Raw genomic sequence first — 11,790 nt, 5'->3', positions numbered from 1 at the left:
TTGCTTTCTCTCTCTCTCTTTCTCTCTTTCTCTCTCTCTCGATTGGTGTCTCTTTGGTGCTACAATATATAAAATTCAAACTAAAAAGCAGTCGACGAGACATATAAAAAAGAAGCTTTTTAACATACGCAAATCCTTCCAGAAGAGGTGGAAAAACAAAACAAACAGGAAAAAAAATAAAATAAAAATAAAAATAAAAACCCCAAACCCACCCAACCCAACAACACAGCAATAAGTACATTTTTTTTTTGTTTTTGAGGTATTTCATCTGCTCGGAAGAAGCTGTCGCAGTTCTGTAGGATGACTGAGCTAGACCAGGATGGGACGTTTCCCCCTTAGGAAGGTGACATGATGCTGAGCTGAGCGGACAGCAGCTCTATTGAAAAACAAGCAAGCAAGAAACCAAGACGACCTTAGTTGGATTTGAGGGAGGCATGAGAAAATTGGAGAGGGGGGGGGGAAGCAAAAACAAAACCTAGTTTTCAGCACACTCTGGTTTCAGGAGAACGTTACGGGCTGCAGAACTGGGATGTGTCGGCAGGCAGGCTCAGAAAACAGCCCCCATTCTCTTTTTATTTGAGAAAACGCAGGCGGTCCTACACCGGATTCTGCAAGGGATGGCATCAAGACTGATGCTATACATCCACCTCTTTTGCTAAAAGCAAACCCCAGTGTTGACCCAAAGGCTGTTTCTGCCTTTGCTGCTATTTTTCGGTTGGTGGGAATTGACTTCCCGTTATTTCTCGGCCGACACCCAAAAACAGTCAGGATTAAGCGAAGAAACAGAGCGGTCTTCGGAAGAGCCTCTGGCAGGGATGTGAAGACCTTCGACTGCAGATAAGGACTGGAGGCAGTTCCACAAACAGCCTTTGGCTATTTACATCTGGGTTTGGTTTGGTTTTTTTCTTTTTCTTTTAAAAAAAAGAAGCTAGCTATGATTTAATCGCTGCAAATGAAAGCCCGGAGCGAGGAGCTTGGGGTGCTGAAATCGTTCTTCCGGCAAACCGGAGGAATGGCAGGGAATCTGAGAGATGGAAGGATAAAGGGGAGCCAGGCGGCGCTAAGGATGATAAGAGGGTAGCGGAGGATTGTCAACACACAACGGCAGTCGCATTTGGAAAGGGGGGAAAAGGGAGAAAGAAACGAGAGAGACAGAAAGGAAGAGAAAAAAAAAGAGCAGGAGAGCGCCTCCTTTAGGCTTCCCAGGGGAAAAACGGGCTCCTTCTCGGTGTGTGTGTGTGTGTGTGTCTTTCATCCTAACTCCTGGCAATGGTCAGTCATCCACAAAACCGCTTAGCCTGTCCAGAGAATCCCTGATTGAAACACGCCTCGTGTCCCCTTCCCCCCCTCCCTCCCCACTCACCCCCCCCCACTGAGGACACAGCAAGACCTGAAAAAAAAAGGCTAAAAAGCCAGCGAGGTCCATCCGGATGGGAAACTCGCCAGCACAGACACGGCGGCTCTCCTGCGGCTGGCCCGCCCGGGGGGCAGGAGGGGCTGCTTGGGGCCAGATCAACGGGGTGGGCGGGTGGGGGTGGAGGCAACTTCTCCCGGGGACAGAGGAGCCGCTCGAGGCTGGAGAGCGAGCCCACCGCCGGGACCCTCAGAGAGACCAGCTGGTGGAGGGCTCGGCGCTGGGGGTGCCTCTGGAGGAGGTGGGGCTGGGAGAGCTGCTGTTGGCCCCGCCGGTGCTCTGGGTGTTGGAGCCGGCAAGGAGGTGGACGACGGGCTTTTGGGCAAAGAGGACGCCTGTTGGGGGGGGGGGAAGAGAGGAAGAGGAGGATTAGTTGACCGCTTTGAAGCAGAGCTCAGCGAGTGACTAAAGCAGGGGTCTTCAAACTTGGCAACTTTAAGACTTGTGGACTTCAACTCCCAGAATTCCTCAGCCAGCAAAGCTGGCTGAGGAATTCTGGGAGTTGAGGTCCACAAGTCTTAAAGTTGCAAGTTTGAAGACCCCCTGGACTAAAGCCTCTCCCTTGGAAGAATCACCAAGGACGAGTCCCAAAAGTGCTTTTTCAAAAGACAAGTGGACTTTCTGGTGCTTTTTTTTTTTCCTTGAAAAGGTTTGGCTTCTTACCCAAGATGCTTCTTCAGTTCTGACTGACTGGTCAGAATTCAGTCAGATCCGAAGAAGTTTTTCTTGGAGGAAAAGCGGAACGTTTTCAAGGGGAAAAAAAAAAAAGCCCAGTTGCCTTTTCAAAAAGCAACTTTGGGACAACCGTGACCTGGATGATGGAGAATCTCCATAGGCACAAACCAGGGAAATTGGACCAAATTCCATCTCAGCTTCTTTCCCACTTGGTCCAACGTTCTCCTGGATCCCATCAACGGCCAGCCACCAACCGAAAGAGGACCTGCCTGTTGTCCAGGTGTTCCTCATCCAGGTACTTTGGACGGCATCAGTTAACCCAGTGGGAGAGGATGTGCTATGGACTCTACAAAACCTCAACCCAGTTCCTGGTCAAAAGGATTCAGGATCAGACTGGTGGGAAGATCCTTTGCCAGTTCAGACACCAGGCAAATGTGCACAACCTTATGCCATGGTATGAGCCGTGGTGGCGCAGTGGTTAGAATGCAGTACTGCAGGCTACTTCTGCTGAGTGCCAGCAGTTCGACAGTTCAATTCTCACCGGCTCAAGGTTGACTCAGCCTTCCATCCTTCCGAGGTTGGTAAAAGGAGGACCCAGATTGTTGGGGGCAACAGGCTGACTCTGTAAACCGCTTAGAGGGCACTGTAAAGCCCGGTGAAGCAGTATAAAAGTCTAAGTGCTCTTGTTATTGTCCTTCCTTCCTTCCTTCCTGCCAGGAGTTTGATTCTGACCGACTCAGCCTTCCAAGGTCGATACAATGAGGACCCAGATTGTTGGGGGCAATATGCTGACTCTGTAAACGGTTTACATAGTCAGCATATCGCCCCCCAACAATCTAGGTCCTCATAAAACCCTGTGAAGTGGGATATAAGTCTAAGTGCTATTGCTATTGCCCTTCCTTCCTTCCTTCCTTCCTTCCTTCCTTCCTTCCTTCCTGCCAGGAGTTCGATTCTGACCGACTCAGCTTTCCAAAGTCGATACAATGAGGACCCAGATTGTTGGGGGCAATATGCTGACTCTGTAAACCGCTTAGAGAGGGCCATAAAGCACTGTGAAGCGGGATATAAGTCTAAGGGCTATTTTCTCAATCTTGGCATCTTTAAGACGTGTGGACTTCAACTCCCAGAATTCCCCAGTCAGAAGTCCACACGTCTTAAAGTTGCCACGGTTGAGAAAAACACGGGGATAGATAAACTATCAAAACTCTTTTTCAATGCTCCCTACAAGATCTGAGTGGCAGGAAGGAGAATCTGAGTCTTCCAGAGGCAAACCCCTGTGCCTCTATGCCCAGAGGGATCCCTGGTCTGGAAGCTCCCCTTTGCAGGTCCCCATGTGCTGCGAATAAGTGTGAGAGAAATCGCAACTATCAACCCCAAAGAAGTGGTTTGGGGATGCTTCTCTGCATAAACCCCTCCAATTTCCACCCCTGGTCTTACTTCCAAATGCCCTCACCTGCATAGATTGTGCCATTGATTTCCACTGACATATTGATGCTGCCGAAGCCAGAAGGGGTCCAGTTTAAAGCTGCTGCTGCTGCTGCTGAATCTGATTTATCTTCTAGAGAGGGAGAGAAAGAGAGAGAATGGGAGAGACAAAAAAAAAAAAAAGCAGAAAAACTAAGGAGGGCTGATTGAGGCTTGCAACCTATAGAACAGCTTATCTACTCTTAAAAAGTTCACCCTTGCTCTCTTCCCTGCCTTCTCCAAGAATAACTAAAACTACCAGATATTAGACAGGAACGTCTGGGATGGGATTTCTGCAGAGGGTCAGCCTGATCCCAGCACCCGTCAGACGCCACAAAAGTTGCTACCTGGAGCCGCTTCCAGGAGGGAAGTTTGCCACAAAATCCACAATCTGGTTCCCACGTTGCTTTAAGCCACAGGGCACCTAAGTGCGCTTGGCTGAATGAATGGCCCATCGCTGTTTGGCTTGCAAAGCAGACCAAGCTATGAATCAGATTGACCGAGAGAACCTGCTAAGCTAGGAAACAAACTATTTGATGGTTGCAGCACGATGACGCAATAACTCAACCAGAGGCTAAAGTGAGGTTCACTTTCCCCACCCAGTGAAATGTCAGTACCCCACGTCTTATCGGGGAGGTGGGAGAGCAGGGAAAATCTGAAGGCATCAGAGGTTCCTTAAGATCAGAATGGCTCAAACTCTTCGGATGAAGCCAAGAGAGATTGACTCTGTCTCCCCACTTCCTCCATCCTTCAGTCTCCCCACCTCCTCCATCCTTCAGTCTTCCCCTTCCTCCATCCTTCGGTCTCCCCACTTCCTCCATCCTAAGGGTCCACATGGATTTAAAACAAAACATTGAAATGAATAAGAATCCTCTTCTTGTGGAAAACAATGGTTGTTTGGGGACTTCCGGTCCTGCACAGCAGTCGAGGGATTTGGGACTCTGTGCCCTTCGGCTGAGTTTCTTCCTGTTAGGGGACCCTAAAAGGGCCAGAAGCCGCCCCGAAGAGGTGGCAAAGGAAGGAAGGAAGTCCCGGGGACTTCGGAGAGATGGCGGTCGACCCGATCGGTCCAGGAGAAGCCTTCCAGAAACCAACAGGAGAAAGGCTAGCCTAACTTCAGAGTCTAGCCCAGTGATGGCGAACCTTTTAGAGACCGAGTGCCCAAACTGCAACCAAAATCCCACTTATGTATCGCCGGGTGCCGGGTGGGCGTGGCTATGGTAGAAATGGTAGACTGGGTGGGCATGGACATGGTAGGCGTGGCCAACTCGATGTTGCTCTGGTAGGTGGGGCAGTGGGCAGGAGGGCATCTTGCTCAGCGGGTGGGGGGGCATGGGGGGAGGCTCCTGAGCCCCGCAGCTCTTCCGAGGGGGGGAGGAGGGGCTGTGCTGGGATTGGGGCTCCTCGTGCCTTCTGCTGCCCTCATGCGCTCTTCTGCCGAAGAAGCTGCAGCTCCGCTTGACTGGCAGGGCAGAGGCACGCTCGCGCATGGGGACGCACATAGGGCTGCTGCCTCCCTTTCCGTGCCTGCTTCCGCCGAAAGTTGCTCCCTTTATAGCCTCGTGCCTATTCCCAGACTGCACATGTGCAGAGAGCTGCGCATATGCAGCTCTGTGGAAAGCTGCGCATGCACGGAGAGGAGGAGGGAGCAGCTCAGCCCAGCAATGGCTCGCATGCCACCAGAGACGGCTCCGTGTGCCGCCTGTGGCACGCGTGCCATAGGTTCGCCACCACGGGTCTAGCCCAAGCTGCAAGCAACCGATGTCAAAAGCACTATTTTAAACTGATTGTAAACAGCGCGCTGGAATCTGGGTAAGAACATCAATTTTCTCTATTCTACTTATCAACTTTCCTGAAGGAAAAAAAAATCCCGAGGAACAAGGTTGTTTGGGATTTTTTTGCGGGGGGGAAATCATGATAAAATGGAGCAGAGACTCCCTTGGGGCTGACACTGGGTTGGAGCAAGCGAGGGGACAGAGACCGCAGCCCGGCCAGCGTGGGCTCACCTCGGCCGTTGATCTTAATCTTCATGGGCAGCTGCCGGGCCATGCTGAAGAGGTTCCTCTGGAAGGCCTGCTGGACAAAGCGCTGTTCTTCCTCCGTCATCCGCGCCATCTTCTCCGCCGGTTCCCCGGACTCCAGCCGTTCCTTCAACTGTTCCAAGGTGGCCGTTCTGGTGGCTGCCGTGGCCTGCTGGTTGGCCAAGCTCACGGGCATGGCGAGGCGATTTGGCGCGGAGGTGGTCAAAGGCAGGCCATCACCTGCAGCGGGGAGAGCAGTTCTCAGGACCTTCCATAAGGCGGGAGAAGCACCTTGGTTCACTCAAGAAACAGGCAACTGTGAAACCAAGCTTTATCCTAGATTATAAAGATGGGCCTGACATGGACAGCAAAATCAGCCATGGAGCCAGCAGAAGATTTGGGACGGGGATGTCCAACACAAAGTCTCTAAGGTGGCATTCTGCCCATTGGTGGACTTCAACTTCCATCATTCCCCAGCCAGAATGGAATTCTGGGAGTTGAAATCCACAAGTCTTTTAAAGTTGCCACGGTTGGACATCTTTGCTTTAGGGTAAACCCCAAAAGAGTTCTATGCAGGTGGTGCCCAACAAGGAGAGACTCTGAATAACTACACAGAACAACTACAGATTTCTTGCCAGGCATCCAAAATCCACTGCATTTCCCACGGCTGTTTCTTAAAAGCTTTATGACTTTCCCAGTTTAGCATCCTCCTGCCTGCCCTGAAATCCTGGATTATCCCCAATCAGATGCAGCGATGCAGCCCTGCTTGGCATTCTTTTTGAAAAATCACCCAAGACCTTAACAAAATAATAATAATAATAATAATAATAATAATAATAATAATAATAATAATAATAATAATAATAATAATAATAGCAGCAGCAGCAGCAGCAGCAGCAGCAGCAACAACCTGGCCATCAAAACTGCGCAATTATGGATGAAACGTGTAACAGTGATACCCATTGTCATTGGGGCACTGGGAACTATGTCCAAAAACTTCGCAAAACACATCAAGAAACTGCAGCTTCCTGCAATAACTCCAGCAATGTTACAAAAACCTGCGCTACTTGGAACATCTTATATTTTAAGGAGGTACCTGGTTGACACCTAGGATGCTGGTAGCAACCCGTGTCAACCATCAGCGCCAGCCAATCTGAATGTTCAGTTGACTGAGGTTCATGTCTAATGAATAAAAGCTAATAATAATCATAATAATGTTTAAAAGGGCTGGCTCACCTTTCCTGAGAGGGCCTGCTGAAGACAGGTGTAGGTTGCTAGTTGTGCTGCTGGGGGTGAGGCTAACAAGGGGGAAGCGGATCTTGGGGGGACACAGGAGCGAAGGGGGTCCCGGGGTTGCGGGGGAGAAGCTGAATAAAGGGGAGCTGTAACTGGGCCGCCGGCCTTCCCGCCTGTTGCCGTCGATGGCGGCCTGCAGCTCAGCAGGTGAGCTTAAGGACTTCTTCTCACATTCGTAGGCATAGAGGTACTTCATATACCTGGGGGGAAAAACGGAAGAGGCTCAGCTGGGTCAGGAGGCAAGAGAACGGGATGAAGTAGCAACGCATCTTGCGAAGTGTAGGACAAGGAGAGGCAGAGCCTGGGGACGGAGTCAAGAGAGGAATCAGCCTGGAATCGTTAGGTTGTCACAAACGGCCTCAGTCCAATCCCTCTTGAATTCAGTTATTTCTTATCTGATGCCAATTTAGTCCAGACTGATAGCTGACTAGACTCTTGTGTATAGGTTTGAGCAATACATTAGCTTGGCTGAAACTCAACTTGTGCTCCCAATTCTTCACACTTGATAATAAGCCACTGTTGAATGAGTTCTGGCCTAAGAGGTAAACCATGATCCAGAAACCAAACTGCTGGATTTCCTCCCCTCCCGTTATGCGCAAAAGACAAATAACAGGATTGCTTAGCATGGAAATGAGCAACTTCACTCAGCCAAAGACGTAGGTCGCTTTTGGCATGACAAGTTGAGGGCCGAAGCCTAATTTGTATGAGGGGGTTGCTAAAATATAGGCCAGTGATGGCGAACCTTTTAGAGACCGAGTGCCCCAAAACTGCCCCCGCCTCCGCTCCACCTCCCTGCTCCGCCCCTGCTCTGCCCCCCATCCCCCGCCCCACCTGCCCACAGGACTCACTCACCGCCTCCAGGGCCCGCCGCAGATCGCCCAGGCAGCCCAGCAGCGCTATGGCGGCCACACCCTCTGCCCGCACCCTGCAGCATCAACTGCATGATGGGGTGTGAGGGCAGAGTCTTGTCTACTCTGCCTGGCTGCCATGTCCTTGGCTGTGCTGCTCCGTGTGGGCCAGACTCGAGGGCGACTCTCCTTCAGGGGGGGCTGCTGGAGAGGAGGGGGTCGCGGGGGGAGGCAAGGCTGGGGCAACGGCACATGTGCCCACAGAGAGGGCTCCGAGTGCCGCCTCTGGCACCCGTGCCATAGATTCGCCACCACCGATATAGGCCTTCAACAACAAGAAAGCCCCACCTACTGTATTCTGAAGGGATTCTGGTGTCACCAAGGAATGCTGTGAAGGCCTTCTGGTCCCACATGGCACCCTTATTACACCTCAGGCTTACCAAGATGCAGTGTTTCTCCCCATGCTGCCTGGGGAATTCTGGGAGTTGAAGTCCACCCATCTTAAAGTTGCCCAGTTTGAGAGACCCTGCTAAGATGGATGAATCCACATATTCTCTCGAGCCGGTGGTTTAATATCCTGGGTTGACGGTAAGCAGGTCAGACACTACACTGAAGCAAGAGGTATACAGGGCAGGGGTGTCCAAGCTTGGCAACTTCAAGACCTGTGGACTTCAACTCCCAGACACCAAGGGACCAAAGGCCTTTGACTCTTCTTCCTGTAATGCTCATCCCCAGCCCTGCCAGGACTTACTGGGTGCGAAGTGTAAATGCTGCACTGGTGATGGAGGTGGGGAGGTTAAGGCCTTTGGTGATCTCCCTCCAGATCTTCTTGTTGATGATCTCCACCAAGCCTCCTTTTTCGGTCACCAGCTTGTACAGCATATAGAGGTCAAGGATCTGCTTGGCCATGATCGGGATGCGGTTGATGGGTGTCCCTGAACGACAGCAGGGAGGAAAGAGAAAGAATAAAAAAAAAGACAACAGGTTACCAGGAGACCTTCTACCTTGAACCACTTCTACAAACCACCGAGAGCTCCTCATTTCCTTCCACCAATGAAGGTATTTTCCACCAGGACTTGAGACTTGATCCTTTTAATCTTCAGGACTTTTATTAAAGGCAAATCTAAGGAAGCATCATCTAACTGTATTCCCTGTCTTTTTTTTTGTCTTTCGTCCCAGTCTCAAATGGTACATTCCAGATGAGGGCGACTCCAAACCTGGCAACTTTAAGGCTTGTGGACTTCAACTCCCAGAAAGGCTGGGGAATTCTGGGAATTGAAGTCCACAAGCCTTAAAGTTGCCAAGGTTGGAGACCCCTGTTCTAGACCATTGTGTCATGTGTCTGATTAACGAAACACTTAAAAGGACTTTCAGGCATATTTTTTCCTAAAAGCATTTATTAAGGTTACAGAGACGTCAGTACAGCATGGTGGAAAATGCTTAGGTCTGGCTTCTCTTCCCTTACGCATATACATTCTAAGCATTTCCCCCCCCTTATTTTGGGGTCATGGTTCACATCTTCCAATCAACTTGGAAGATGTGATTTACTTCTGGTTTCTTTTTCCGGGCTATCCTTATTCTCCTCCCTTTTTCCCTGTTGCCTGATTTAACTATAAAAATACCAGACAGTTCTGCATATTGTCAAAGCAAGAATATACAGTATTTGCAGCGTTGACACATTGCTTCTCAATCTTGGGAACGTTAAGATGGGTGGACTGCCATTCCCAGGATTCCCTAGCCAGCATGACATGACAGACCAGTAACAACTAACCTCTGACCTGCCCCTCACTTTGGTCTGAGATCCTTTGACACCCCCAAAGATTGTCCATTCCTCTTTTTCTAGGCTCTACTGCACACAACTCCCCTCCCATCAATCAAACTCTTAGGGCACACCACTCAAACGTTTCATCTCGTTTACACAAAATAAACGAGTAGATTTGCTCTTAAGACGGAGAAACACAGATCATTTCCCTTAAGACGTGCTTCTCTCTGGAAGCCATTTTTCGAGCAGTAAAGTAGATTATCGGGTTAAGGTTTTGGCCTTGCTTTAGCATTTTATAAACCAATCTAGCCAGTGAAATCCTGAAGACACACACTGCAAAGAAAAATAGGAAATGCCACAGGGGGAAGATCACAGATAAGAGCCAGCTTGACCGGAAAGGGTGAGAAATCTCCAAACTTAAGAGAAGTTGCCCATAAAACAGATTTCCTGTAACTTGGGCTCAAGGTCCAAAGCAGAAAATATTGATGGAGTGTTCTACCACTTTTAATGTCTAAAAGCTTGACAGGTTAACACGTCTCTGGGTTAGGAACAAATGCTTCAGAGCTGCTGTTCTTGCGCGTAGCCTCTAGTAGAAGGTTTGCTGATTAAAAATTCACACACTGTGGTGGTTGGCTTGATGCTGAAATTACTGAGTAAATCGTAATTGGAAGATTGGTTTTGAGCTTGGTGTGGGATGTCCCTGCCTGTCCCAGAGGATGTTCACAAGGCCAGATATAGGGCGCCCAACTTGGAAAGGGGAACCCTTGCCATATATGATGGACATTGATGTTGGCTTTTGAGAAGGCCTAGAAGGTCAAGCTGGCTACAGATTAATTATGGCTTATTTATGGGTGAATCAAGCCAGGATTCTGTTCTTGAATGATCGCCAAAATGATGATGGTGGTCTCTAGATGGAAGTCAATTACAGGAGTTGGTGGCTGGCACACCTAAAGGATGCAATGTGGCCTCTAGAGATGCTACAAAAAGCAATAGAAATAGCACTTATATACCACTTCATAGTGCTTTACGGCCCTCTCTAAGCAGTTTACAGAGTCAGGCCTATTGCCCTCCAATAATCTGGGTCTTCATTTGACCGACCTCGGAAGGACGGAAGGCTGAGGCGACCTTGAGCCGGTCCAGGATCGAACTCCTGGCTGTGGGCAGAGTTAGCCTGTAATACTGCATTCTAAGCAGAAGGAAGGAAGGAATAGCACTTAGACTTATATACTGCTTCACAGTGCTTTACAGCCTTCTATAAGTGGTTTACAGAGTCAGCATATTTGCCCCCAACAATCTGGGTTCTCATTTGACCGACCTCGGAAGGACGGAAGGCTGAGTCAACCTTGAGCCGGTCCAAGATTGAAATCCTGGCTGTGGGCAGAGTTAGCCTGTAATACTGCATTCCAACCACTGCACCACCCTGGCTCTTAATTTTAAAGAGCCACCTTTTTAAAACGACCTGCATTTTCTAACCCGCAAAGCACAAAAGTCTATCCATCAGGGTCCCAAACAGTTTGCAAATGCTTCTCTACAAGCCACCTGCCAAGAGAAGCTCAACCAGGACGCCTGAGCTTTCAGGCTTACCAAGAACAACGTCATCCTCCCTAATGGACAATTTTTGTGCTGCTGTTCAAAATGCTATAATAATAATAATAATAATAATAATAATAATAATAATAATAATAATAATAATAATAATAATAATAGTAGTAGTAGTAGTAGTAGTAGTAGTAGTAGTAGTAGTAGTAGTAGTAGTAATAATAACCATCAAACATCCACATCTGCCTATCCCAGGTCCTTGGTAAGGACTCAATAGGTAGAAAAAATGCCAAATCCAGTCTGAACAATCTGGCTGACTGTGCAATGATCAACAATAGTAGTAGTAGTAATAGTAATAATAATAATAATAATAATAATAATAATAATAATAATAATAATAATAATAAAAAATCCAACTTGGACAGCCCATTTAAGTTTTTTTTAACTCAAGCCAACGGAGAGATTATCTGAAGAACAGAATAAAATATGTTCCTATCCTCTCTCCTTTTTTATTTTAAAATAGGACTCAGCGAGAAAAGAGTGGGGGGGGGAAGACGGTTTGCCTTCCCATTCTGGGGAGGTCTGCACCCTCGAGAGCCTTTCACAAGCAAAGGTGAGGAGAAATAAACACACACACACCCAGTAAGTGTGGAAAGGTCTCGTATTGGGTGCCCTCCCCCCCACCTCCCCTTCCAGAGCCAGCCCCCCCCCCCAGAAGGGGCTGGTGATGAGTTGTTCCTGGAAGCCCCTGGTGCTGAAACGGGAAAGCTG

At 49.0% G+C, this 11,790-nt stretch overlaps 1 protein-coding gene across 2 annotated transcripts in view; it reads right to left on the bottom strand.

The window, feature by feature from the left end:
• Positions 1-1,603: 1,603 nt before the first annotated feature.
• Positions 1,604-11,790, bottom strand: part of ARID3B (AT-rich interaction domain 3B) — a 36,471-nt gene continuing 26,284 nt past the window's right edge. The window contains exons 4-8 of one of the 2 annotated variants that reach the window (XM_015820973.1): positions 8,470-8,653; positions 6,811-7,070; positions 5,560-5,814; positions 3,543-3,647; positions 1,604-1,749 (exon numbers count right to left, since the gene is read on the bottom strand). In XM_015820973.1, the coding sequence (XP_015676459.1) occupies positions 1,604-1,749; positions 3,543-3,647; positions 5,560-5,814; positions 6,811-7,070; positions 8,470-8,653 (950 nt within the window). The remainder of the gene's footprint in view (positions 1,750-3,542; positions 3,648-5,559; positions 5,815-6,810; positions 7,071-8,469; positions 8,654-11,790) is intronic. The other variant, XM_015820974.1, reaches the window with a different exon arrangement.

Source organism: Protobothrops mucrosquamatus, unplaced genomic scaffold, assembly GCF_001527695.2.
Source record: "Protobothrops mucrosquamatus isolate PMUCROS unplaced genomic scaffold, P.Mucros_1.0 scaffold1225, whole genome shotgun sequence".
Taxonomy (NCBI): domain Eukaryota; kingdom Metazoa; phylum Chordata; class Lepidosauria; order Squamata; family Viperidae; genus Protobothrops; species Protobothrops mucrosquamatus.
Note: the sequence above shows the minus strand (reverse complement) of the source record. Positions and strands in the feature narration are given on the sequence as shown.